Source organism: Miniopterus natalensis, chromosome 1 (genome assembly GCF_054644295.1).
Source record: "Miniopterus natalensis isolate mMinNat1 chromosome 1, mMinNat1.hap1, whole genome shotgun sequence".
Classification (NCBI taxonomy): Eukaryota; Metazoa; Chordata; class Mammalia; order Chiroptera; family Miniopteridae; genus Miniopterus; species Miniopterus natalensis.
In genome coordinates this window covers 119,465,481-119,491,676 of record NC_142081.1, presented here as the reverse complement: position 1 = coordinate 119,491,676, position 26,196 = coordinate 119,465,481, and the positions used below count along the sequence as shown (strand labels likewise).

Below are 26,196 nucleotides of genomic sequence, written 5' to 3'. Positions count from 1 at the left end.
GCCAGGTGGCTCAGTTAGTTGGAGAATCATCCCAAGCGCCAAAAAAGTTGTGTGTTCAATTCCTGGTCAGGGCACATAACTAGGTTATAGGTTCAACCCCCAGTCGGTGTACGTATGGGAGGCAACTGATCGATGTTTCTCTCTCACATTGATGCTTCTCTCTCTTTAAAATCAATAAACATATCCTTGGGTGAGTATAAAATAATAATTACTATTGTTGTTATTATTATTATATGTCCTGATCAATCAGAGCTTTCCAAGAATGAGGTTTTATTTAATTTAGCAGTTCTGTCAACATAGCCAAATAGATCAACAAATTAAAAAGTGAAATCATAGATTTATATCAACAAATATTGAAAACACTGTGATAAACAAGCCATTCCAAATAAAAAAACTTAATAAAATATTAAAGTTAAATAATTAAATAAAGACTAATAATCAAACCCAAAATAAACTATATCCTATATGGCAAACAACAGGATTAGTTTAATTAAAGTGAGAAAATAAGTAGAGATTTCTGTTATTAATTAGAGATAATATTGGGTAATATTAATTATCTTAGGCTAATATTATCTTCTAGATCTAGTGAACATAGAAGTCAAGGAAATAATATATTTAGTAAACATAATAAAAAAATAGAGTTCTCATGTTTTGCCAATAATATAATTGTAAAAGTAGAAGTTCCCAGGAATTCTATTTTTTGAATAATGACAAGTATTAATAACAGAATTTGGTAAGGCAAATGAAAGCAAATATTTTTAAGTTATTTTTATTAACTATAGCAATAAGGTATAGATATAGAAATGATGAGAAATATTCTCTTCACAATAACATTAATACAAAATACATAGAAATAAATTTAATAAGGGACAGAACTTACAAGAACATCATAAAACCTTGAAGAAGACTATAAATCCTCCAATAAATAGAATATATTTTTAGATGGAGAGATAGCAATACCAATACCAGCAATGGTGAAATAAAAATATCAAAAACCTAGGAAAACATTAGCAAAAGGCTTTTAAAACTTATACATTGAAAGCTATTCAATATTATTTAGAGAAACTAAAGAAGATATAAATAGAGAATTTGGACATATTTGAAAAGATCCTTTTTCTAAGAAATACAAATAAAGGTTTCATATAAAAAAAAACAAAAAACACACATTTTACACCTATAAGAAATTACTTTACACTCAAAAGCTGAAAAATTTTAAGAGAATAAAAATGCCTATGTACAGTAGGCAAACAGAAATATTCACTCCTATTTTGCTAGTGAAAATTTAAGTATTAAAATTTGTAGGGGAAGTAATCTATCAATATTTATTAAAATATAAGTACATATCTTTTTGTGAAAATATGCAAGTCTCAATCCCAGTTAACTATCACATAGTACTAAAAATACTCTATGTAAGAAAACATGTAGAAGAATGAATTTTAAAAGCATTGTTATGATACCGTCAATCAATAGGGGGAATGGCATACCCAGTTCAAAGAAATGAAAAAACAAACAATATGAATTAGGCTTCTTCTGCTTCCAGGTTTAGTCTTCTGTCCAAAACCAGCAGGGGGGAAAAATCAAAAAAAAAAAAAAAATTAAACAATGGTTTTCAAATGTAGGACAATGGGAATGCAGGATCACTAGATGATCTCTGAGAGCAGAGTAACAAATGAGCTAAGTCATACAATTACCCCAGATTACCACCTAGACAGTTCCCAGCTGCCATGTAGAAAGCAGGAAACTGGGAGAGGTACGGTGGTCTCATCAAGTTGAAAAGATGGTGTTGGTAACTTGGGGACACCCAAGTGATTGGAGTTCATAAGGCAGAGTGCCAGAAGGAGAGGGTTACAAAGACAGACAGCTCCATAGATCTGCAGAAAGGTCCCCACTACGCCCCGTCAGATCCCAGGTGAGCACTGACCAGTGCGAGAATGCGAGGAAACTGCGGGAGGCTGGGGAGAAACATTACACAGGAGCAGCTGAAGCCCATCCTGATGCCCACAAACAGCCAGGAATAGTAGGCTTTTCTCACCAACCAGAGAGAAAAAAATTAATTATACATAGGCATTGGACAGAGCGCTCAAATCAAATGAAAACTTATCTTCAGGCAAAAAAACTATACACAAATTTTATAATATATTCATAATCACCAAACATTTAGAAATAGCCCAAACGTCCTTTAACTGGTATCAAAACAAGTGGTGGTTGATCCATACAATGAAAGACTGCTCAGCAGTGAAAAAGAAAGGAACTACCTAATGCAATCAACAACATGGATGCATCTCAAATCCAGTATTCTTCGAATGAAAGAAGCCAGACTTAAAAAGCTACATGCGGTATGATTCCATTTACATTCTGACTAAGGCAAAATTATAGGCACAGCAATCACACCAGCAGACGCCAGTGGCTGGAGGTGAGTGAGGTGTTGACTACAAAGTGGCATAGCAGAATTTTGGAAGGGGTAATGGAGCTATTTTATATCTTCTGATGGTTACACAATTGTATATGTTTATTCAGACTCAGTGACCTGTATACCGCAAAGGTTGGATTTTACTGCATTTAGATTATACTTTAACATGAGACGATGACTTAGAGCTATCTATAGTGAAGAAAATAAGACAAGGACAATAGTTGCAATATGATCTCATTTTTGGTAAAATAATCATAAAAGGACTTATACATATCTACTATGTATGCAGGCTGTTTGGATGTTTAACAGAATAGCTAGGAATGAGAAAGTAGAAGCCAACCCAAAAAGGAGGGTAGGGAAATCAAGGCTTCACTGAAAAAAGATTAGCTACATCATGTCAACCCAGTCATCTTTTATGTAAAACGACATATGGGAGTGTGTGCGTATGAGGGAACTACTGGATATTAAACAGTTTTTTAAAAGCTCTAATCCATAAACACAAAGCTCTAAGAACAAAATGAACTGGAAGTCTGTAGTCTTAGCTTCAGAAACTGTAAGACTGACTCTGCTGCATTTCCCAGGAAACTTCCATTTCATTCTCCTTTCTCCTCTGAGTACTGGTTTGTTTCCCTCCTCCTGGTAATTTAAGACTACTAGTGATTATCTTAAGGTTGGATAATCACAATCTTAGGGGAAGAAGTGTTGACTCAATGACTGAGATATTTCTTTGATTTGTCCTTACTAAAAAGAGAAAGGCTACAATTTATTTGTCCCTCACAGGTTGAATTAGAACAGCTGCCTCCAGTTTTATCAGTTTATTGTTATTTTTCAACATGGTTTATATCATAGGAAAACAAAAGTGGGTTTTTTCAATATTTAACAAAGGGGCCCTTTTATATTGTTTTATTTTTCTTTTATTGTTCAAAATATTACAGATGTCCCTTTTTCCCCATTGACCCCTCCAGCCCTTCACCCACACCCCACCCCAGGCTTCCACCACACTATTGTCTTTGTCCATGGCTTACACATATACACATATAAATTCTTTGGTTAATCTCTCCCCACCCACCCATCCACCCTCCCCTTCCCTCTGAGATTCATCAGTCTGCCCCAGGCTTCTATGTCAGTGAATCTATTTTGTTCATCACTTTATTATGGTCTTAGATTCCACATATAAGTGAGATCATGTGATATTTGTCTTTCTCTTCCTGACTTATTTTACATAGCATAATATTCTACAGGTCCACCCATACTGTCCCAAAGGGTATGACCTTCTTTATAGCTGCATAGGATTCCATGGTGTAAATGTCCCACAGCTTTTTTATCCACTCATCTCCTGATGGGCACTTGGGCTGTTTCCAGATCTTAGCTATTGTAAATTGTGCTGCTGTGAACATAGGGGTGCATATATTCTTTCTGATTAGTGTTTCAGGATTCTTAGGATACATTCCTAAGTAGGATCACTGGTTCAAAAGGCAGCCCCATTTTTAATTTTTTGAGGAACCTCCATACTGTTTTCCATAGTGGCTGCCCCATTCTGCATTCCCACCAGCAGTGTACTAGGGCTCCCCTTTCTCCGAACCTTCGCCAGCATGGGTTGTTTGTTGATTTCTTGATGGTAGCCATGCTGGCAGGTGTGAAGTGATACCTCATTGTGGTTTTAATTTGCGTCTCTCTGATGATTAGTGACGTTGAGCAGCTTTTCATGTGTCTCTTGGCCATCTGTATGTCCACTTTGGAGAAGTCTCTATTCAGGTCCTTTGCCCATTTTTTTAATTGGATTGTCTGTCTTCCTCTTGTTGAGTTGTATGAGTTCTTTGTGTACACTGTAAATTAGCCCCTTATCAGGTGCATCCTTGGCAAATATGTTCTCCCAATCAGTGGGGTTTCTTTGTATTTTGAGGCTGATTCCTTTTGCTGTGCTGAAGCTTTTTAGTTTGATGTAATCCCATTTGTTTATTTTTTCTTCTGTTTCTCTTGTCCTAGGAGATGTATCAGTGGAAATTCCACTATGTGAAATGTCTGTGACTTTACTGTCTGTTTTCTTCCAGGATTTTTATGGTTTTGTGATTTACATTTAAGTCTTTTATCCATTTTGAATTCATTCTGTGTATGGAGTAAGTTGGTGATCTAGTTTCATTTTTTTGCATGTACCTGTCTAATTCTCCCAACACCATTTATTGAAGAGACTGTCTTTACTCCATTGTATGCTCTTGCCTCCTTTGTCAAATATTTAACTGACCATAATGGCGTGGGTATATTTCTGGGGTCTCTGTTCTGTTCTGTTGATCCATATGACAGTTATTGTACCAATACCAGGTTGTTTTGATTACAGTGGCTTTGTAGTATAGTTTGATATCCGGTAAAGTGATCCCTTCAGCTTTGCTTTTCTTCCTCAAGATTGCTGCAGCTACTTGTGGTCTTTTTTGGTTCCATATAAATCTTTGAAATATTTGTTCTAGCTCTGTGACATATGCTGTTAGTATTTTAATAGGAATTCCATTGAATCTATAGACCCCTTTGGGTAGTATGGACATTTTCCAATACATGAACATGGTATATTCTTCCACTTGTTTATGTCTACCTCTATTTTTTTTTTTTTTTTTCAGTATCTTGTAGTTTTCTGAGTGCAGATATTTAATATCCTTGGTTAAGTTTATTCCTAGGTATTTTATTTTTGCAGTTATGATGGTAAATGGTATTTTTTTTTTTTTTTTAGTTTCTCTTTCTGAGAATTCATTGTTGGTGTATAAACATGCTGTTGTTTTCCGGATGTTAATTTTGTATCCAACTATCTTGCCTAATTCATTTATCAAATCTAGTAGTACTTTGGTGGAGCCTTTAGGGCTTTCTATGTACAGTATCATGTCATCTGCAAATGAGTTTTACTTCCTTTCCAATTTGGATAAAGTTTATTATTTTCTTCCTGTCAGATGGCTATGGCAAGGATTTCCAGTACTATGTTGAATAAGAGTGGTAAAAGCAGACAACCCTGATTTGTTCCTGTTTTTAAGGAAAATGGTTTTAGTTTTTGCCCATTGAGTATGATGTTGGCTGTAGGTCTGTCGTATATGGCCTTTATTATGTTGAAGTAGGTCCCTCTATTCCCACTTTGCTGAGAGTTTTTATCAGAAATGGGTGCTGGATTTTGTCCAATGCTTTTTCTGCATCTATTGATATGATCATATGATTTTTGTCCTTCATTTTGTTTATGTGATGTATCACATTTATTGATTTGCGAATATTGTACCAGCCTTGCATCCCTGGAATATATCTCACTTAGTCATGGTGTATGATTCTTTTAATGTACTGCTAGATCCGGTTTGTAGTATTTTGTTGAGAATTTTAACATCTATGTTCATCAGGGATATTGGCCTGTAATTTTCTTTCTTTGTAGTGTCTTTATCTGGTTTGGGGATTAGGATGATGCTGGCCTCATAAAAATAGCTTGGGAGTTTTCCCTCCTCTTGAATTTTCTGGAATAATTTGAGGAAAATAGGTGTTAATGCTTTTTTGAATGTTTGGTAAAACTCACATGTAAATACATCTGGTCCAGGACTTTTGTTTTCTGGGTGTATTTTTATTACTGCTTCAATTTCATTAGTTGTTATTGGCCTATTCAGGTTTTCTGATTCTTCCTGATTCAGCTTCAGACAACTATGTTTCTAGGAATTTGTCCATTTAACCCATATTGTCCAGTTTGTTGGCATATAGTTGCTCATAGTATTTTCTTGTGATCCTTTGTATGTCTGTGGTGTCAGTTGTTATATTGTCTCTTTCATTTCTGATTTTATTTGGGTCCTCTCTACTCATTTTTTGGCAAGTCTGGCTAAAGGTTCATCAATCTTATTTATCTTTTCAAAGAATCAGCTCTTGGTTTCATTGATATTTTGTTTTGTTTTATTAGTTTCTATGTCATTAATTTCTGCTCTGATCTTTATTATTTCCTTCTTTCTACTTTTTCAGGGCTTTTTTTGCTCTTCTCTTTCTAATTCTTTTAGTTGTTGTGTTAGATGGTTTAATAGAGCTTTTTCTTGTTTCTTGTGCAAATGTTGTTTTGCTTCATGTTGTCCCAAAGCTCCCTTAGACTCTCCTCATGCTTTTTAAGTCTGTGTTTTTTGGTTTGTTTTTTGCTGTTCTGATTGTTTTTTTCTACCTTATCTTCTAATTCACTTATTCTATCTTCTGCTTCATTGAGCCTGCTTTTAATTCCTTCCTGTGTATTCTTGATATCAGATATAGTATTCTTCATTTCTGCCTAGTTCTTATATATCATATCTATATCTTTTTTCATGCTTTCACTAAGTTCCTGGACCTTTCCATTAAGTGTCTATGGTTCTCATTAATGTCCTTGAGCATCTTTATAACCATTACTCTGAACTCTATTTCTGATAACTTTCTTAACTCCATCTCATCAAGGTCTTTTTCTGGTGATTTTTCATTTTCTTTAGTTTGAAGGTTCTTTGTCTCATTTTAGTGACTCTTAGTGTTTGTGTCTGTATATTATATATATTTGCTGTCTCCTAGTCTTGTGAGGTGGGATTTTGGTGTATGTCCAGTGAGACCGAGAGGTGTGTTTTCCTTATACTTCTGAGCTATTTGCTCTACATTTGTTCCTTTTGTGGGTCCTTTGGGCTCTCTTGTTGTGATTGGGTCTAGGTTATTGTTGACCCTTTCATGGGAGGACTCTCCATTCAGGTTGGCTAATTGTGAGGCTCAGCCACAGCCACACTGTGTGAGCTGCTGTACAGGTGCTGACAGGGCAAAACAAAACACAACCACACTGCCAGGGAACAAAGAGGAACTTACAAAATATCGCAACAATCACAATGAAAATAACCCAAGAGAAAGCAGAAGTGGGAGAGTAAAGTAAGAACACAAATGCTAAAGCAAAAAAAGAAAGAGAGAAAAGGATATTATTGCTAATAGTAATAATAATAATAATAAAATGAAAAGTAAAAAATAGAGAGGCTATTGGGAGATAAAAGGGCAAAGAATTTGAAAAGAATAAAGGGCGAGAAAAAAAAAAATAAGGGTAGAGAGTAGGAATGGGAAAATGATGGCAAAATAAAAATAAAATAAAAAGACAAACACAAAGAAAAAAAGACAGGATTACAGAGAATAAAACGGGAGAAAAAGAAAAGAAACAAAAAGAAAGTTATGCCAATGGAACAAAAAGAGAGTGAGAGTTAAAGCAAGGGCAGGGAAGGAAGCCAATAAGAGATATAGAGAAAAAAATAGAGGAAAGCAATAAACTGATTTGTTATAATGATAATATCCCAGCAATAAAGAAGAGAATATAAAGAAAATTTTGATAATAGGAGAAAAGACAAAACAAAACAAAAACACAAGCAAAGCAAGACAAAACAAATCCGCCCGGCCAGGTGTGGCTCAGCGGTTGAATGTCAACCCAGGATCCAGGTGATTGGGGTTCGATTCCCAGTCAGGGCACATGCCTGGGTTGCGGGCTCGATCCCCAGTCGGGGACGTGCAGGAGGCAGCCGATCAATGACTCTCTCATCATTGATGTTTCTATCTCTCTCTCTCCCTCTCCTTTCCTCTCTATGAAATCAATAAAGATATATTTTTAAAAAAAGACAAAACAAATCCTAAAAAATAACTTAAAAAATTAAAAACAATTAAAAAAATTTTTTTTAATTTTTTTATTTTTCCTCTTTTTTCTAAAAATAAAAAAGTTAACCAGGTGAGTTTCTCTGGGCAGTTTATGTTGTCTGAGGCTCACTGTTTTGTATGCTGATTTTGGGTCTCCTGGGAGGTACTTGTGTGCCAGCCAATGTCAGGAGCTGTCTAGGTTTGGCTCTGGTGTCCTTACTTAGTTGGCTGGTCTGAGACTCTCTGTGGACCACCTCCACCTGTCAGCTATTTTGCCTCCCCCTTGTGGTTGCCTGGTCTTATTCCAGAGTCTTCCGAAGAGTCTTTAGGGTCCAACTAGTGTAGCTCAGGATATTGATCCCCTTACTTAGAGGTTTCCCTGTCAGGCACTCACTGTGCAGAACTTAGTCTCTGCTTCACAGCCAGCTCTTCAGTCCCTATCCTGTCCTCTGATTCTCATTCCCCATACACTGGCCTGCTGCAGGTTCAGACTGATTTCAGTCTGTTGCCTTTTCTGTATGGGCGGTTTCATAGGCCTGGGCTCAGTGGGTTCGATTAAGAAAAGAGTCCTGTAAGCATTTTGCCTTCCCAGCCCCCAGAAGGGGCTTTAAGTTTTTCCTCCAGTTCCCAAACAATAGTCCCTGAGAGTCTTATTCTTTTAATGTCGTCCTGTGAGCTGTTCTATCTTACCCCTCAGGACCGTGCCCTGTGGGGGTACCTGGAGCTTCAGTGAGCTGAACCAGCCCCTTTCCTGTAGGGGGTGGCACTCTTAGCTTGAGAGAGAGGTAGGCATGCTCTGCCCCTCCTTTCCCAAGTCGGATTGGCTGATCTCACCAGGTGCTCAGTTCAAACCCTCCACTATGCAGACACAAATCCTGGCTTTCACTCCTCTGTCTCCCCAATGCAAGCTAGGAAGGTAGATGCCTGTTCAGCTATCAAAAACGCATAAAGCAACTAACAGGCAGACAACCCACCCTGAGAGGTCCCAGGGCTCCCGCGCCTCAGAACCAAGCAGGAGGGTCACAAAGTCAGCCCCGCACAGGTCTCCTGCACAGCTGATCTCAGTAAGGCTGGGGTAGCTCCTTGTATGCTATCCTGGCTGCCTTCAGAGCAAGTCAAAAACCTCCAATTCACCCCACTGGCAGCTCTGGCGGCTGGAGTCCCAATCTGCCCCACTGGTGGCTCCAGTCCCTCTCTGGTGGTAGGAGGGCTCTCTTCCCCTTCCCCATGCCACACAATTCAAATGCTTTCTGGAGTTCTACACAATGCCTTACAGGAAAGCAGAGGGTCCCTGTAAGTCGCTGCTGAGTGCAGTCCTCTGGCCCCTTTCTATTCAGAAGCCACACACTGAAGGACAACCTTTCCTGGGGTCAACACCCGGGATGAAAGTCTCTTGTCCCAGCTGCCTCCATTAGGTGCATTGTTTCACTGAGAAGGCGCGGTCCCCTCCTCGCAGGCACACTGTTGCCCTGGCTCCCTCTGCCTGCCTTGCACGGTCTCTCCTTCCCCTCTCCTCCTCTCTGGGTTTGAGATCCCAGCTTTTGGGTACCAGTCCACAATCCCAAGGGAAGAGAGCTTTGCAGCTTCTCACTCTTGGGCCTCACAGGCCAGCAATGGCTTCAGGGAGTACTCGCCCTTTCTAACCCCCCCTTACCAGTCTCTATGATGTTTCTTCAGTGCTCCTTACTCAAAATATGTCCACTCAGGTATATTTCTCTTGTTTTTCCAAGCTGACTATGCAGTATTTTAACTGTAAATCCAGTCCATGGCTGGGAGCAAGGGTGTTCTGCTTCTTGTCAGAGTGCCACCATCTGCCCTCTGAAAATGCTTACTTCTGTAATCTTTTTTAGCATAAATCATAATTGAGGTAATTATAAGATGGCAAGACTCTGAAGGTGACTTATAAATGTGTTTTCTAGTTGTCATAGTCCTGGTGGTATTTCCAGTATTTCTGTTAGAATGGACAACAGATATCTATTGTTTATTGAGCTCTTACCAGATGAAAAACCTTAACTGGTATTATTTCATTTAATTCCTGTAATAATTTTACATGGAAGATACTTTTATTTTCCGTTCTTTCCAGCTAAAAATCCTGAAGCACAGAGTTATAAGCAAAAGTGTGCAGCATCAACATCCTGACTTAACCCCAGGCAGCTAGTGTGTCCACTGCCCTGCTATGGTAGATGTCAGGTAAGGCCACTACACACGCGGTGTGAGAAGCTGCCGTTATGAATCACACCTCAGTTTAGGCCTGCATCACCTCTCATTGATGTTACTTCAGTCCTTTTTTTTTAACCCCAGTCTTTCCCACTCTCCATTACCCTCATCTCAGTAAGAACAGACTTTTAGAACAAATCTGATTGCCTGCATGATAAAATATGACTAACTGAGTCACCATTACCCTCCAGATAAATTTTAAATTTATAAGCACTCTCTGTAGTCCCCTTACTTCCTCTCCTGTTTTATCTTGTCTAAAGCCCTTGTCCAAATAGGCACATCTCTCAACCAGAACTACCTACCTATCTCCTACCCTCTTTCAGGACATTTCCTCTAATTAAAGTACATTCCCTGCCCTCTCTTCTTGCTTCTGCCATCTCTCCTAGATTCCTTACTTCTGCCTTCCTGGTACTTTTCACTTATCTTCAGTGCTCACTTCAGGAGTCATCTCCTACAGTAAGGCATCTCAAATCCACTTGAGTCACCATCCATCCCTTATAAAACATTTATCATATCTTATTGCAAATCATTACTTATCTACTTCAGTTACTAGAGTCTGACCTCCTCTAGGTAGGGACTGTGGCTCCATCTGCACACACCTAAGTCTAGTATATGGTATGTGTTCCATCACTGATTTGAGAAAAGAAAAGAAAAAAAAAATTACATGAGCTTGGATAAAATGTCCTATGAATATATAGTGCTAATAATTAAGTCTCCTTTCTATTTTAAACTTTAAGTTTAACCCACTCTGCCAAAAAAATCCTTACGAAAAATAAAATTCTCTGGCACAAAAGCAAAAATTAGGACCTTACTTCACTGTCAAATAATGGGCTGGTTTTACAGTTTTGGATAACAGATGGATGGCCAAAGTCTCCTTCCCATACTCGAATATCCTCCCCCACCAACCCCAATTTCCAATGGCTATAATTTAAAAATATGGTAACACTATTAGTTTTGGAATACTTCTTTGGAGATCTTAAAAGAGAAACAAATAAATAATGTCCAGTGGGGTTATATGAGCTTAAAGAGGACCTACAGCTCAGTTGTGTTTTTTTTAAATTTAATGGTATACTAATGTATCTGGGCAATGACATCTAAACAAAACAAAAGAAAAAAAATAGAGTAAACCTCTTCTGTGTTCCTAGGAGTTTCACAAATATTTATTGGAATGCTATGTGTAGTCATAGTTGCTCTATTTCAAGGGAATATGTAAAAATTTTAATGGTGGTTAGAAATATATCTGAGGAAGAAGGCTGTCTTTTACAAAGAAACCAGTGATTAAATTGCATTCAAGTGTTTGTAGATTTATTTTATAGATAGTGCTAAATCTCTTTTCTCAGCTCCCAGAAGGAAGATTAAGTTATTTTTCTTTCTGTTTTGCAAAAACTGGATTGCTCCTAAAAGGAAGGCAAGCCTACTATACATAATTCCTGGCAAGTAGAAAAATTATCAGAGAACTTTAGCCCCCTCTCCATGCCTTCACGCCAGCCTTTTAAAAAATGCAACAAAATGTTAATTATTAAAATAATGCTTCTTTCAAGAAACCCAATTAACTGCAAACTATTAAGTTGACTGGGATGTTTAAAGCAAGACGAACCAAAGTTCCATGTTCATAATCTATAGGTAGAAATGAAAATATACAGTATCATCACTCCACAACATGAAAGAAAGACAAGTTGTTGTTTTTTTAATGTCTTACCATGATTTGTGTTTGCTGGGTGATCAGCCTCAGGAAGATGGTTCTCTCCACTGGGCAACCCTTTCACAAATTCCCAGTGTGAATCTTCTGTGAGAAATGGCTCCCAGCCGCAGAAACCAGACTCAAAGTCGCACAGGAGATGATTGGCTGTTATGCATGGAAAAGAAAAGAGGTAAGGAGACATGAAGTGGGAGCAGGCAGTGACGCATTGACCTATACTAGCCAATCAACTTAGAAGGTCAGAATAATCGTTCTACTCTGCAATGAACGTTTTCTGATTCTCAAGATAGTTTTACTTTTCCAGCTTCACAAGGTTTTCCATGTGCTACGTGAGCCATCGCCCTTCTATATTCTCCTGTCTGCAAGTCTGGCACACTTTATCCTGGTTGGCCATCTCCATTGAATTTAATGATGCAAGGTGAAACGCTACGGCTTTCCAGGGAATAACTAATAACCTGCCAAGATGAACAAGATTTGCCTGCTGAGATGGTAGTAAAAACAAAATTCATTGAAACAGAGGGAATTTAAATTCATCCTGGACACCTAAAGAGGCTGAGTTCAGCACCTTGGCATTCTTTCTGTTATGCTATTTAACAGTTTCTAAAAAAAAAAAAATGCTGACCATTTTGGAATTTCAGGTAAATTAGATATTCTGAACTCTGCTGTTTGAAAATACTTTGAGTTCCTACATTTATCACAACAGAACTAGTGCTAGAGTAAGTCAGGACTTGGGATAAGCTTCCTAAGCATTTTTCCTAGTTTTGCCAACAAATGAGAGAGAGAAAAATAAGTTTTAGAGGGCTGGGTAGTAGGCTAGAAATTCTAACAAGTTGACTTGTGCTTTTGAGAAATTAGTTATGTGCTTATTTCCTAAAATAAGAATCATAGTAGATTGGGGAATAAATTAATACAATTAATTTTAAAATATTTCTATGTTTCTCTTTATGCAGATGCATTTTTTATAATAGCAGAAAGGAGCAAAAAATAAATCTTAGAAAACACCTAGTTTTCACACTTTCTCTAAGATCATAATGCTATTATTTTAATAACAATAGACATGTTACCACTGAGCTCCAAGTGCGTGCAAGGCATGCTGCATATATGATTAGTCTTCACACATATCCTACACAGTAGGTGTAATTACTCCCCGAAAAGAAAAATGGAACCTTAGCAGTAAGTCACTTGCCTGTGGTAAGTTTTACTAAATGGAATATCCAGGCTTTGAATTGTCTGATGCGAAAGCTTATACTTCGAAATCTGCCTAAACCAGGCACTCTGTCTCTTAATTAAAAAGACTCCATTACTATATGCTTGCTCCTAAACATTTTTTTTCAATTTTCAGTAATATGACCATTTGACAAGTATATCGAATAAGCTCACTATATCTTAATCAAAGGATTTTCAAATTTCTATAAACAAGAATGCCTGGCTTCATGACCAGATATTTCATCACTAACATGTCAACTCTAAAACACTAAAGTGCACTATGCAAATAACAATGCCACTGAATTTCCTCTACAGGTAAATCAAATGTTTAGACCTCAGAGATATGCTTGTTTAAATAATCATATAATGGATATATAATGTAAAATATTTTTTCTTCACAAGCAAATATTATATTCTTCCTCAAATGTATTTCACACAAAAATAAAAACAAGTGAGTTAACTATAGTATAATAATGAAAAATGGTGCACATTACTTAATGTTGAATCAATATGACAAGGAAAGGCCATTTACCCACGTATTTAAGTGGAAATTTATTGCTTCTGGATATGTTTTTCTTTCCTCAGCTGAGGCTACAAGAGTTTATAGGATACTTCTATTGATAAAAAACAAAAACAAAAAGAACATTTCTCAAAGGAGGGTACCTTCTGTTTTTTGTTTTAATCTTAAGTACCTATGACCTACCTGTGACTGTCTCCCTGAACATCCAGAAAATCCTCTGGTCTACTTTCTTGGTCCTCTAAGAACTTTGCCACCTACTAGGCCACCTCCCAGCTCTTCTAAGTCAGTGGGTAGGGTGCAGAAATATGCACAATTCAAAATATATACTCGACCTCTTAAATGTGCTTACAAGTTCCAAATTCTTGGTTATAAACTTGGTCAAGGGACCTTTCTACCCCACCCCTGCAAGGATACCCCCAATTCCTAAGAGATCTTTCTACCCCACCCCCCTGCAAGGATACCCCCAATTCCTAAGAGACACCCTTCCCTGGCATGAAAAATCTTCATTGGTAAGGTGACTACACATCTGTGTTGGCTCAGCATTGCCTCAGTTAATGCCTGTTGAACTAGAATAATTAATACCTCTCCTTTTTCCTCTCAAGTGACCCTGTTTGAGCAATAAATTCAATATTGTCCCAACAGGGAAATAAATCCTATCTCAATACACAAAGGAAGCAAGTCCATGCAAATAGCAATCTTACTCACTGCAGGTAGCCACTGTAGTAATCTATCATGCTAGTAACCATCCTACTCCCCAGCTAGGTAATGTTGTGAAAGGGCTATAAGATCACTGAGTGTGGAAATGGAAAGTGCAGCACAATCCAAGCATCACCAAACCTTCCACAGACTCTTCACAACTGTGCCTGTGTCATCAACTACAAAGTAGTAAAGAGGATTTCAAAACACAATAACTTTGGGTTGTAGAAATATTGAAATTTGGCTTTAGAAGAAACAATTCAAACCATTTTTCTTTCATTGCTTGGATGTTTTATCAGTTAAAATGCCAGCTATTGCACTTTCCATGGAACACTAAAAACCACTGTCCTTGGAAAAATGAAAATTAATTTTTAAAAGCCATCACCATATATATATATATAAAAGCAAAATGGTACAATCACTTCTGTAAAAATCATGGCACATTGTTCAGTTGTTTTTAGCACTGGCATTTGTTCCAGTACACTTCAAAGGACTTTTTTTAAAGCTAATATTCTAGAATTTAACTGCACTATAAAATATAAATCAAATTCCAGTCACCAAAGCTGAAGGCATTCCATTAATATTTCCTATATATAATTCAAAAAGTTTACCCTAAAGTTATATAACTAGATGAAGAAAACCAGGAGGGCCAAACATTCTGGAAATGAATAAATGCCTTATGATACCTTGTATGATAAATACTAAATATTTATAAAATCTCAAAGATCATCAATTTATATTATAAACAAAATGTATTCATTATAAAAAATGATTTTGTTTATTTGGTTGCTTTCATTTAAATTTCTGTGGTTATGGAAGATACTTCACCATCTCTAATCAGAGCATGAGATATGCCATTGTTCATAATTTCAGTGAAATTTCACTGAGTTCATCTCTTAGAGTAATATTTTAAATTTATGACAGAGGTTTCCCTTGCATATTTAACCACTGAAGCATATTGGCAAAGAAAAAGAATTTCATTGTGGGACCCGAGGAAAATTCTTCTGGATCATAAAAATTAAAATATTTATGAATTCTCTAGCTCAGAAGTAAGCCAGTTCTCTGTCACATAAGGAAAAAAGTACACACGGAAATGAATGGGGAATGTTCCATTCAATAAGCAGATACTAGGTTTTAGTATGATTATATTGCATAAACATTTTGTTAATATTTATTAAGACACCACAGGAATCTTTTCTCCACTAAACATACATATATTTCCCTTGGCCCTTGGGAAGTATTTTAGCATTCAATAATATCTTTTAAAAATATGAAAGATACCCAGAGACAGTATCACAATAAAAATTAGATACATTGAGTTGGAGTCTTGGTTTATGCTTCTTTCACTTGACTACTGTACCAGCTTTTCCTTTAAAGAGTCAAAACTTATATTAGCATTTTAAATAGCTCTACAAGTAAAAGAATTTTTTCCCAGATTATTTTCTACATGTCCTTCCATACTTTTTGGAACATACACACATGGTATATACATATATATGTATACATGTATGTGTATATGTATATGTATATATATAATGGTTGAAGATTAGATAAATATTTTATCAAAATTTTATTGTGGTAAAATATGCATAACATAAAATTTACTTTTAACCATCTTTAAGTGTACAGCTCAGCGGCATTAAGTACATTGACACTGTTGTTCAGCCATCACCGTCAGGCACCTCCAGAGCGTTTTCACCTTCCCACAGTGAAACACCATACCCATTAAACGCTAACTCCCCATTTTTCCCTCCCCCTCACCCCTAGCAACTACCATTCTGCTTTCTATTCCTATACATGTGATTCCTCTACGGAACTGATATAAGTAGAATCATATAATATTTGCCCTTTGTGATTAGCTTTTGTCACTTGGCATGTCTTCAGGGTTCATCCATGTTGTGGTATGTCTAAATATCAGGTATGTTTTATTTATATGTAAATTGTTCAGCTGGCTAATGTGTACCTTTAGATATGTTTGGTACACGTTATATTTTTATTTTATGAGAAACATCTTAAATTATTGCATACCGTATTTTATTAAATGTCTCTATTTTATACAGGATCATATTAATCACCATCAAAAATCTGTTGTTTGGCATCCTGCAGTATCTGTCCCTCTGTGACTGGTTTATTTCACTTAATAAATGATTGCACATACAGGAAGCCTCTAAAATACTCAAACTCATGGAAGCAGAGAGTAGAACAGTGGTTTCCAGGGGCTGGGGGGCAGGGAAACGGGCGGTGGTTCGGCGGGTGTGACGCTTTAGTCATGCAGGACGAGTGGGCCGCAGAGATCTGCTGTGGAGCACGGTGCCTACTGTCAGCAATGCTATATGGCGCGCTCTCTTTTTCAGTAGTCTTGCAAGGCTTTTATCTAAAGCCTTTGTCAAAACACAGCCTTTCCCGGAGTCCTTCGAGCAGAGAGGTGAAGAATGGAAAATGGGCATAGAAAATAGCGCATTAATCTGCTCCACTCGCACAGGCCCAGCAGCGCCGCTGGCAGGTTTCCTCTTCCATCATTTCCATGATCTACTTGAAGCTGAACTGCTGTCCCAGGACCGGCCTCTGCCGTGGCGTCTCCCGCACAGACCTTGGCGATGGGCCTTCTAGGGCCCGCGTGGCGAAGCGTTTGAACGGGCGGAGCGTCCCGTCTGACTAGCCGGGACGGGACCGGGGCGGGGGAAGGCTGTCGGGCTGCTGGCGAGTTCCCGAACCGGCCGCGGGGCCCCGCCCCGGCCGCGCACCGGGCACCGCGCTCCGAGGCCTGTCGCGCCCCCCGCCGCTGAGCCGCATTTCTGCTCCGACAAGTGGGGGCCGGCGCTCGGGGCCAGGGTCGCCCCGCGGCGACGGCTGCCCGGGGTCGCAGGTCCGAGGCCGCGCCCCGGGCTGTCCCCGATCCTTCCCCTCTTGGGGCTCCGGGCTCACCGCGCCGCACGGGGCCGCCTCCTCCCGGGACTGCCGCCCGGGGGCGCCTTCCCCGCCGGCCCTCCCGCGCCGCGCGTCCCTGCTCGCCCAACCAGAAGGTGGCCCAGGGCGGGAGCCGGGCGAGCGCGCCGAGGGCCGCGGGTGGGCGGGAAGCTGCGGGGCGCCGGCTCCGGGCCGTGAGCGCTGCGCGCAGACCTGCGGCGGCCTCCCCCGCGCCGGGCCGGGCGGGGCTCCCCCGCGACCGGGCCCCGGGCTGCGCCGGCTGCGGCTGTCAAGTCCTGGGCAGCCGCCCGCTGCCAGCCCGGGGCACGAGGCGGGGGAGCGCAGGGTGGCCGCCACCCGGTGCCACCAGCCCTGCGCCTCCGCGCCCTGGTCCCGGGCACTGAGTCGGGGCCAGGGCCGGGCACCTGTCCCAGTCCCGCACCCCAGCCCCAGGCGGGCGCGGGGACGCCCCGCCAACTTGCGGCAGATCTCATTAGTGTTCTTACTCCCAAATAAAGGGGGGGCCACAAGGAAAGCTATTGAAGGTGAAGGGGACAGAGATGTCTTCACAGGTGCATGCACATGTCCAAACTCAGCGAACTGTATACAGGCTTTCTGTATAGCAATTACACCTTAATAAAACCTTTTTAAAAATCTGTTTATGGTATAGCGGTGCTCGTGGGAGCAAGTGAAGAGCTGGGGATTTTTGCTTCTTTTGTGAAAGGTCTCTAATTTGCCTTTTCTTAAGCCTACTTTTTTCTATCTGCCACCCTTTTTCTGCCCCAGCTGTCTCTTTATTTCTGAAGCCTATTTGGCACAGTGGTTCTCAAACTTTAATGTACATACATTTTAATAATGTCTCATCATCTGAGACATTATTAAAATGCAAGACTGGGATGGGGCCTGAGGTTCTGCATTTAGTAAGACAGGTGATGCTAATGCTGATCCTACTGGCCCACCAAGTACACTATAGCAGCAAAACTCGAGGAAAACCCATTTTCACGTTAAAAATCACCTGCTGTTGAAAAGGCACTAGGCTAGAGGCTCAGTCAACTATATTTGTTAAAGTGGTATCTAAAAGTAGGGGAACTTGGTAATGGAAAAACCCTGAATGAGTGTGCCCTCTGGGAAAACACACTGACTCTCCTGACTATACTGAGTACAGTGGACTCACAATATTCACAAGTTAATATCTACTAAGTCTCCAGCATGTGGTTAGTACTCCTGGTGCTATTCAAACTGCAGATATAAGCTACACAGTCCCAAAGATTCATTCTTAGGACAAAAGAGGGATAAAAAGAAGATAGAAAGGCATGTTTCTTATGCTTCATGAATTTGGATGTTCTATTTTAAGAACACTGTGTATTACAAATTCAAACTGATGAAATACAAACATAAAAGTATATGTAAAATGTGTCAAAGTGGCTTTACATTTCAAAGAGAAGCCAGCCTTGCTATGCAATGATACATATATGCATGTGTATATATGCACAAATATATTAAATAGTGCAGAAAATAGTGTAAGATATCACTTCTAATAATTCAATTGCTATATAATTTCCTCAGAAGAAAATTTATTGTACAAATATTTACATGAAATATTCATGTTTACACAAAAATATATGGATATATGCATCAAAATATGTAAATATTTTATAATATATAATATGCCTAAATTTTTATATCCTACCCCTTATATCAAGTTATCTCAATCAAGCAAACATGCCAGGCTTTCTTTGGTGAAATGAGGTAACATTATTTGGGAAACTTAGGCTAAGAAGTAACACTATTTGATAATGAACACAGACACCTGTCCCTGCATTCATACCAAGGACATAGCAGAATGATATCAAAAAAATTCTCTACTGGAAAAATGCCAGATGTGTAATTTAAAAAACCTCAATATAGGAAGAGAAATGGGGAAAGATATCCCAAATCAAATGTTAAAATATCTACTTATATCCCAGGTGGAACTGGAATAAGAAAAATCAATTAAAAGAAGAGCATAGGGGAAAATAAAAGGGAGAGAAGATGCAAAGCTTCGAAATATACAATTGAAAAGTCAGGAAATATGTTTATTTTCAGTTATTGAAATTTATAATAATGCAAACCATTAGAAAGGTGAACTTATGCAAAAAAAATAAGTCAAATTGCAAAAACTTGAAATAAAGCACAGAAAGGAATTTGACGCTTTAGAGAAAATGAATTGTTCTGACATCGGTTATTATTTATTTATTTTGGAATGAAAAAAAGAGAGCCACCCAAAAATTACACTGCAATCATATTGGTAAGTGGATTATTTTGTTTAAAACTAGCGTTTAAAAGCTAGTGTCTGAGAAATTAATTCCTGCTGATAAATAAGCAGAGTATTTCTTCCTCGCTTCCCTAGCCCATTTCCTGCATCTTTCTTCATGGTTCTTAATAAAATCCTTACCCAGCAGAAGCATATTGTACAAAGAGCTTCTTAGGAAAAAGGCAGTATTTACCTTGTTGCAGTGTTTTTCTATTGCTCAACAAAATACCTCACTAAAATAAAACACTGCATCAAAATAAATGTCAAATTTTAATAGCTTTTTAAAACCCGTTTGTTTGAGATACAGGAATTGGATTCATTTAGTTGGAACACATTGTTTCTACAGAGACACAGTATCTTAGTTGCTAAGTTACATCATAGGAGAACCATCATGTGTAAAATGCCTGAAAGAAAGGTGTTGGGCCTTTTTTGCCTAGACATACATACCATCTGTGGCTGACATGATTTCTACACACCTTATGGCTGCCTGGAAGGCCATGGCAGCCCTTCTCCTCTTACACCCTCCCCACAGCTTCCTACATAATTGGTCAGAATGGGAAAAGTCCTACATTTGTAAAAGTTAGCAACCTATAATACATGTTTCCAAGGGGAAAACTAGAAAGAAGTTCCCTCTCCCACCCATTTCTCTCTTTAATGAAAACACACACACACACACCACTAACCACAAATCACAACTATCCATGTGTTGAACAGAGAGATTTTGCAGTGCTAGCAATAACCACCAAAACATTAAATTAGCATAAAGACCCCCACAAGGAACAGTGCTGATAGCTTCAGAATGAGCATGTACAGTCATCTTATTTCATATTAGCTTTACCTCACTTAAAACAAAGATTAGTATTTTAAATCCAACCACAGTCATGATTTTGAGCATGTTAACAAGTAAACTATTGATTCACTTACAGCAAGTCACTGGGTCTTCATCACTCTTATCAGAGCAGTCTTCCCGAGAGTCACAGACTGATTCCTGGGCAATGCACTGGCCACTGGCACAAGTGAATTCATCTGCAGAGCAAAGCTTTCTGGATGGGGCCTGTGCGCACGCGTAGACCCAGAGCTGATCCAGCCCAATAAAACTTTTCTGGTCCATAAGAGCCCCTTCAAAAATAATCTTTAGTGGGAAAAATGAAAAATTTATGAGTTCATAATCTCTTAAAAAGACTAATTATAATAATAGAGATTAAACCATTAAGAAAATGCCCTTTTAAAGAGCAGGCAAATAAAATTGACAACAAAGTTCTTATTTGAGAAGCTTAACTCACTCACACACACAAGATTGACAGACACATTAGATCCACTGAGGCTTCTGAGAAACCACCCATGTTTATGATCAGACGAATGTCCCTGACTGCAAACTTTTTACTTAGTCATCATGTTTGTAGCTCTGTTTCTTTAATATTCAAGGAAAAGAGTAAGTATTGTCACTATGTACACAGCAAGAGCTATGCATCTATGTTTTTTTAACCACTGAAAGAAATATTGGAATGCATGAAGAGAAATGTCACCAAATAGTAAGGGATGCAACAGAAGAACAGGAAATTTAAAGAATATAAAAATCCATTAATTTTTATCCAAGAATATCTTTAATAATCAAACAAATGTAAATTAAAGGAAATAAATCTCATTTTCTCCAATCAAATCACTTTTTTCTGAAGGCATACAATACTAGCAAGTGAAACAACCATATGTAAGTCCAGTGTAAGATGTCAAAGTATTTTATATAGGAATTGATCATGACTGTTTTTTGAATTGATTTTAGAGAGAGGAAGAGAGAGAGAGAAACATCAATCGGTTGCCTCCCACACGTGTCCCAACGGAGGATCAAATCTGCGACCTAGGTATGTGCCCTGACCAGGAATCGAACCTACCACCTTGTTGGTGTATAGGATGACGCTCCAGCCAACTGAGCCACACTGGCCAGAGTAATGTCAAAGTATTAATATCCCTTAAGGTTCTACCAAGAGTAATGGTTAGTTAACACCAAGAGTGAAGGAGAGATAGAAAGAGTTGACTGTATAGCAAATAACTAATTATCTGCAGTCTAATATGGTAGCCACTACCTACTTTGGGATATTTCTATTTAAATTAATTAAAATTCAGTCCCTCAGTGGTCCTAGTCCCATTTCAAGTGTTCAATTAGCCAGACATAGTTTGTGGCTACCATATTGGGAAGTGCAGATATAGAAAATTTTTTTTTACCACAGAAAGTTCTATTGAACAGTGCTGAACTAGATGTTGTTAACATATAAATAAGATACCAGGAATAAAAGCTGATTTCTTTTGTCTTTTCCTTCTTAAAATTTTTGAATTAATTTTCTTCTTTGCAGAAACATAAAGAACTAATATTATTTGTGTGTTAATAATTACTTAAGGTCAAGTCCAGTTTACAAATATATTTAATGATTTAGTCTATAAAATAATATTAAATTTAAATCACACCTAATATTAAGGAAACTTTGTATGCTACTGTACATTTTCCCCATAATGAGTATCATACTAAAAATTTATAAAAATTATTGGATCTAAAGCTATGTATTTTCATAGCAGTAAGAGATCATGCATAAATATCAGTTTGAAGTTCCAATACTGAAAAATTTACACTTAAGTCTCAAAATTTAAATTTTTAAACTTAAGTCTTAAAAAGCTGCCACTATTGAAAATCTACTTATATTTAACATGCACTTGGAAACCTAGAATAACTTCCAAATTATTTTCTTTATGTCTTACTTTGTTTTATCTTTGAGTTAAATAAAAAAAAGTTAATATTCAATCTATGTTAAAAGAATGAAACTCCCATTATTTAATACTCATTTTAGAAGTTATAAAGACAGATACCAGCTTAGAAAAGTTAAAATAGTATCAAAATGTTAACTCAGTAGGCTATGATATGCACCCCAACTTTACTGAGATTGCTACAAAAATGCTATGGTTCAGAAATTCCAACTTCAGCAGTAAAGAGGATCCTAAAAATCTCATGATTACAGGTTACTATCATATGAATTCTCTTTTAACACCTAGAAACATGTATAAATATAGCATTAACATAAGGAGTGAAACTGATTTCATAAGCCACACATATACTGACGCTCCAGTATTAATATGTTTATAAACCCTACATACAACACAAAAGGAATGGGATTTTAAATAAAGTACTGCACTTTAAAAATAAAATTCTAAGTAGCAATTAATAATACCAGCTATTTAGCCCTTGCTGGGTTGGCTTAGTGGTTAGAGCATCTGCCCAGAGACTGAAGGGTCCTGGGTTTGATTCCGGCCTAGGGCATGTACCTAAGTTTCAGGCTCAATCCTCAACCCCTGGTTGGGGTGGGTGCAGGAGGCAACCGATTGATGTGTCTCTCTCACATGGATATCTGTGTGTGTGTGTGTGTGTGTGTGTGTGTGTGTGTGTGTGTCTGTCTTTTTCTCTCTCCCCCTTCCTTCCACTCTCTCTGAAAAGCAATGGAAAAAATATCCTCAAATGAGGATTAATAGTAATACCAGATATTTAAATGTTATCCCACTAACTTACTATATTTTGTGATATTGCCATAATATTAGAAAAGAAAGAAATGTCAGGCAAACATTTCATGTGAAAATTTAAGAAAATATTATCAAGTGTATTCTTCTGCACAATCTCAACAAAATGCCAAGTAAATTTTTTAAGAGACAGCCTTCCCATTGAGCATATATATATTTAAGATATATCTTTGTATAGGTAGAGTTATTCATGTGTTATAAAGATGTGAATTACTGCATTTCGATACCAGCCTATTATTTATCTGCTTCATAATGGAATTTGCTTCCCTACTTGTAATGCATGGTGTTGGGGATGCTCATGGGCATGAGGAAGCTTTAAACAGAAGTAGTCCCACTCTGGGTCCTTCCCATGGGAGAAATTTGCCCTGAGAAGGCCTAGGTAGAATGAAAAGCAGTAGGTAATCACTCTCCCCAAACATACATCCCTAATTTAAATTTAGCAATGGGTGGTACATTCACTACTGCACAGCTAATAATAACACATGATAAAAAAAAAAAAAATACTTGTTTTTCCCTTTTATACCTTAAATGTCTTCAGCCCTTCTGGTATTAACACATCTGTTTTCACCCATTTTTTGTGAGTTGATGTGTTGTATGTCCAAAATATTTCTTCTTCCTATGATTAGAAGAAAAAGACATTGCTCATTCCTCAAATTCTACTCTCATATTTACATACATACTCTCTTAATTATGTTTTAATAGAGTTTAACCCTACCTGTATGATATTAAGTGCTAAGAAATCTAAAGTACTGGTGGAAAAGATGTATAACATTTTTTAGTGGAAAATAAGGAAATGAGGGGACATGAGTAAGTGGAACAGCGAAGATGTTTAGGGCAGTGAAAATACACTGTACGACAATATGATGGTGCATATATGTCATTATCATTTGTCCAAACCTATAGAACGTACTACAAGTTATATCATGCATCTGTATAATGATCATTTCACAGGTTGAAAAGTGTATGCAAAATTATGTTAGTATACATTATGAGGTAAAACACTCAATCAATAAAAGTCTATAATGTATTCCAAAATTTTGCCCCTGGTATTGGCTTTATAATTCATGACTATGTGTTTATGCTCTGAAGTAATCCTATTTTTCTTGGGATTTTATCAGTCAAATTAATTTGACATTTTCATAATTAAGGTAGACCAGATTGTTCATCATAAAGGGTGTCCCCAAAATATGTATACACACTTTAACAGCTGCTAGCTCAACTTTGAAAATGAAATGTATTTTAATAAACCCTGCCTTTGTAATTATTCAAAGTGTGAGTATACATTTTTTGGGACACCCTATATTCACCTACAGGGTGCATTAATTTTTCATATATCAACATAGCGAAAATGCAAACAGTGGCATAATTATGTCTTGGGTTGAGCTTTGAGACTGCCTCTGTGCCCTCCTTTTACTGTGAGATAGGCAACGACACTGGAAGATGACAGATATCTAGTTGTAATGACACATAACTCTCATGCTTTTTCAAACTCTTGTAAGCATTTATCTTCTTACTTGGCTTCACTTATTTAATTCATACCCACAATTTTTAAAGTAAAAGCAAATCTATTTTCAGCTTACTCCTTTACCCTCTGATGTCTACTCCAATTTCCAAGTCTTATATATTTCAGAAATAGCCTAAACCTACTAAAATGTACTTCATTTCATTACTTACGTATATCAACTCTTAAGACTCCCACGAAACAGTGAAACATACATGGTAGACGTGCTTTCAGCTGGTAGCTCCCAGATCAATCAGAGTGAATTGAAGTTATAAAAAGGTGAGACACAACATTTTTTTCCCAATTATTGCCTCTGCAACTTCTGTTATTCAGCATCAAGACACTCGTGTCCTCTACAGATGCTTTTAGTGACACTGGTTGGCAAGTTGCATTCATCACCTCCCCTCACTTTCATTTTATGAGAATAAATGAGAGCAATCATGCTCTTTTTTCTCAGTGACTAATTGATGCCCCTGTTCTACTGGAGGGATGCATTTACATTTTTTTGAAAAGTGAGCAGAACTCTTTCTAAACTTAAATGACGTTTCAAACACTAAGTTAATGATATGTGTAAAAAAATCCATATTTTATTACCACATTTTCCTGTCTCACGACACAACAATGAAAAAGAAAAATAATTACCCCAACTAAACAAAATCAGCTTTTATCTTATTTCTGTCCTCACAGGTTCTTATCTAGTTACTTTCAACAGGTGTCAATGTGAAAGAGACCCTCAGCTCAGAAAAACCTTTCAAAAGATGTTCTAATTTTTTATTATCTTAATCAATAAATAAAAATTTTAAAAATGTCTCCTTATTCCCCCAGATCAGCATTGATAATGCCATTTTACCTTTCAAGAAAATATTTATTACTAGATCTCTGTGATCTCAGCTTATCCTTCCCCTATTCTAGTGAAGAAAATCAAACATACCAATCTCAAGGTTTTATTTTATTTTATTATTATTTTATTTTATTATTTTATTTTTAACTACTTTTTATTGCATGTGGGGATAGAATCATGTACTGTGGTAAAGACCTTCCCTCAAGAAAACCTTATGTATGGTATCATACAAGAAAGATACTTTCTAAGGTATTGTCTCTCCTGCCCCAACTGTTTCCTCCCTGTTTGCCAGTGGGAATTTAGAAAATATGTAGAAGCGCCACAAGCTGGGCACTATCCTTGGCTCACTGACAAGGAAACTCTCCTCAGGATATAGGCTGTTGCTATGATTACTGCCTTAAAGATGATGAACAGAGACCTCGCCCCAAGAATACTTAGAGGACACACAGCGGAACTGTTACACACATAAGCTGACTCTGGGTCAACTTTTTATTTAACAACTTGCCTCTCACCTGTTTTTTATTTCTCAAGTTCCATATCCTCTGAATCTAAAGAAACTGACGCAGCATTCTTACTAGATATTTGTTGATTTAGCTGCACATATCTTAAGGGTTTTTCCTCTACTGTATTCATGGAAGATGTAAATGATAATTTCCATCAAGAGCTAATTTTGTAAATGACAGATTTTGAGACATTCTTAAGTGTGTGCTGAAACATTAACTTGTGACCTAAATG

The 26,196-nt window shown here is 37.7% G+C and overlaps 1 protein-coding gene across 1 annotated transcript in view; it reads right to left on the bottom strand.

The window, feature by feature from the left end:
• Positions 1 to 26,196, bottom strand: part of MALRD1 (MAM and LDL receptor class A domain containing 1) — a 543,727-nt gene that overhangs the window by 456,241 nt on the left and 61,290 nt on the right. The window contains 3 exon segments of the mRNA XM_087815868.1: positions 11,940 to 12,086; positions 20,486 to 20,693; positions 23,643 to 23,735. Coding sequence (XP_087671994.1) covers positions 11,940 to 12,086; positions 20,486 to 20,693; positions 23,643 to 23,735 — 448 coding nt within the window.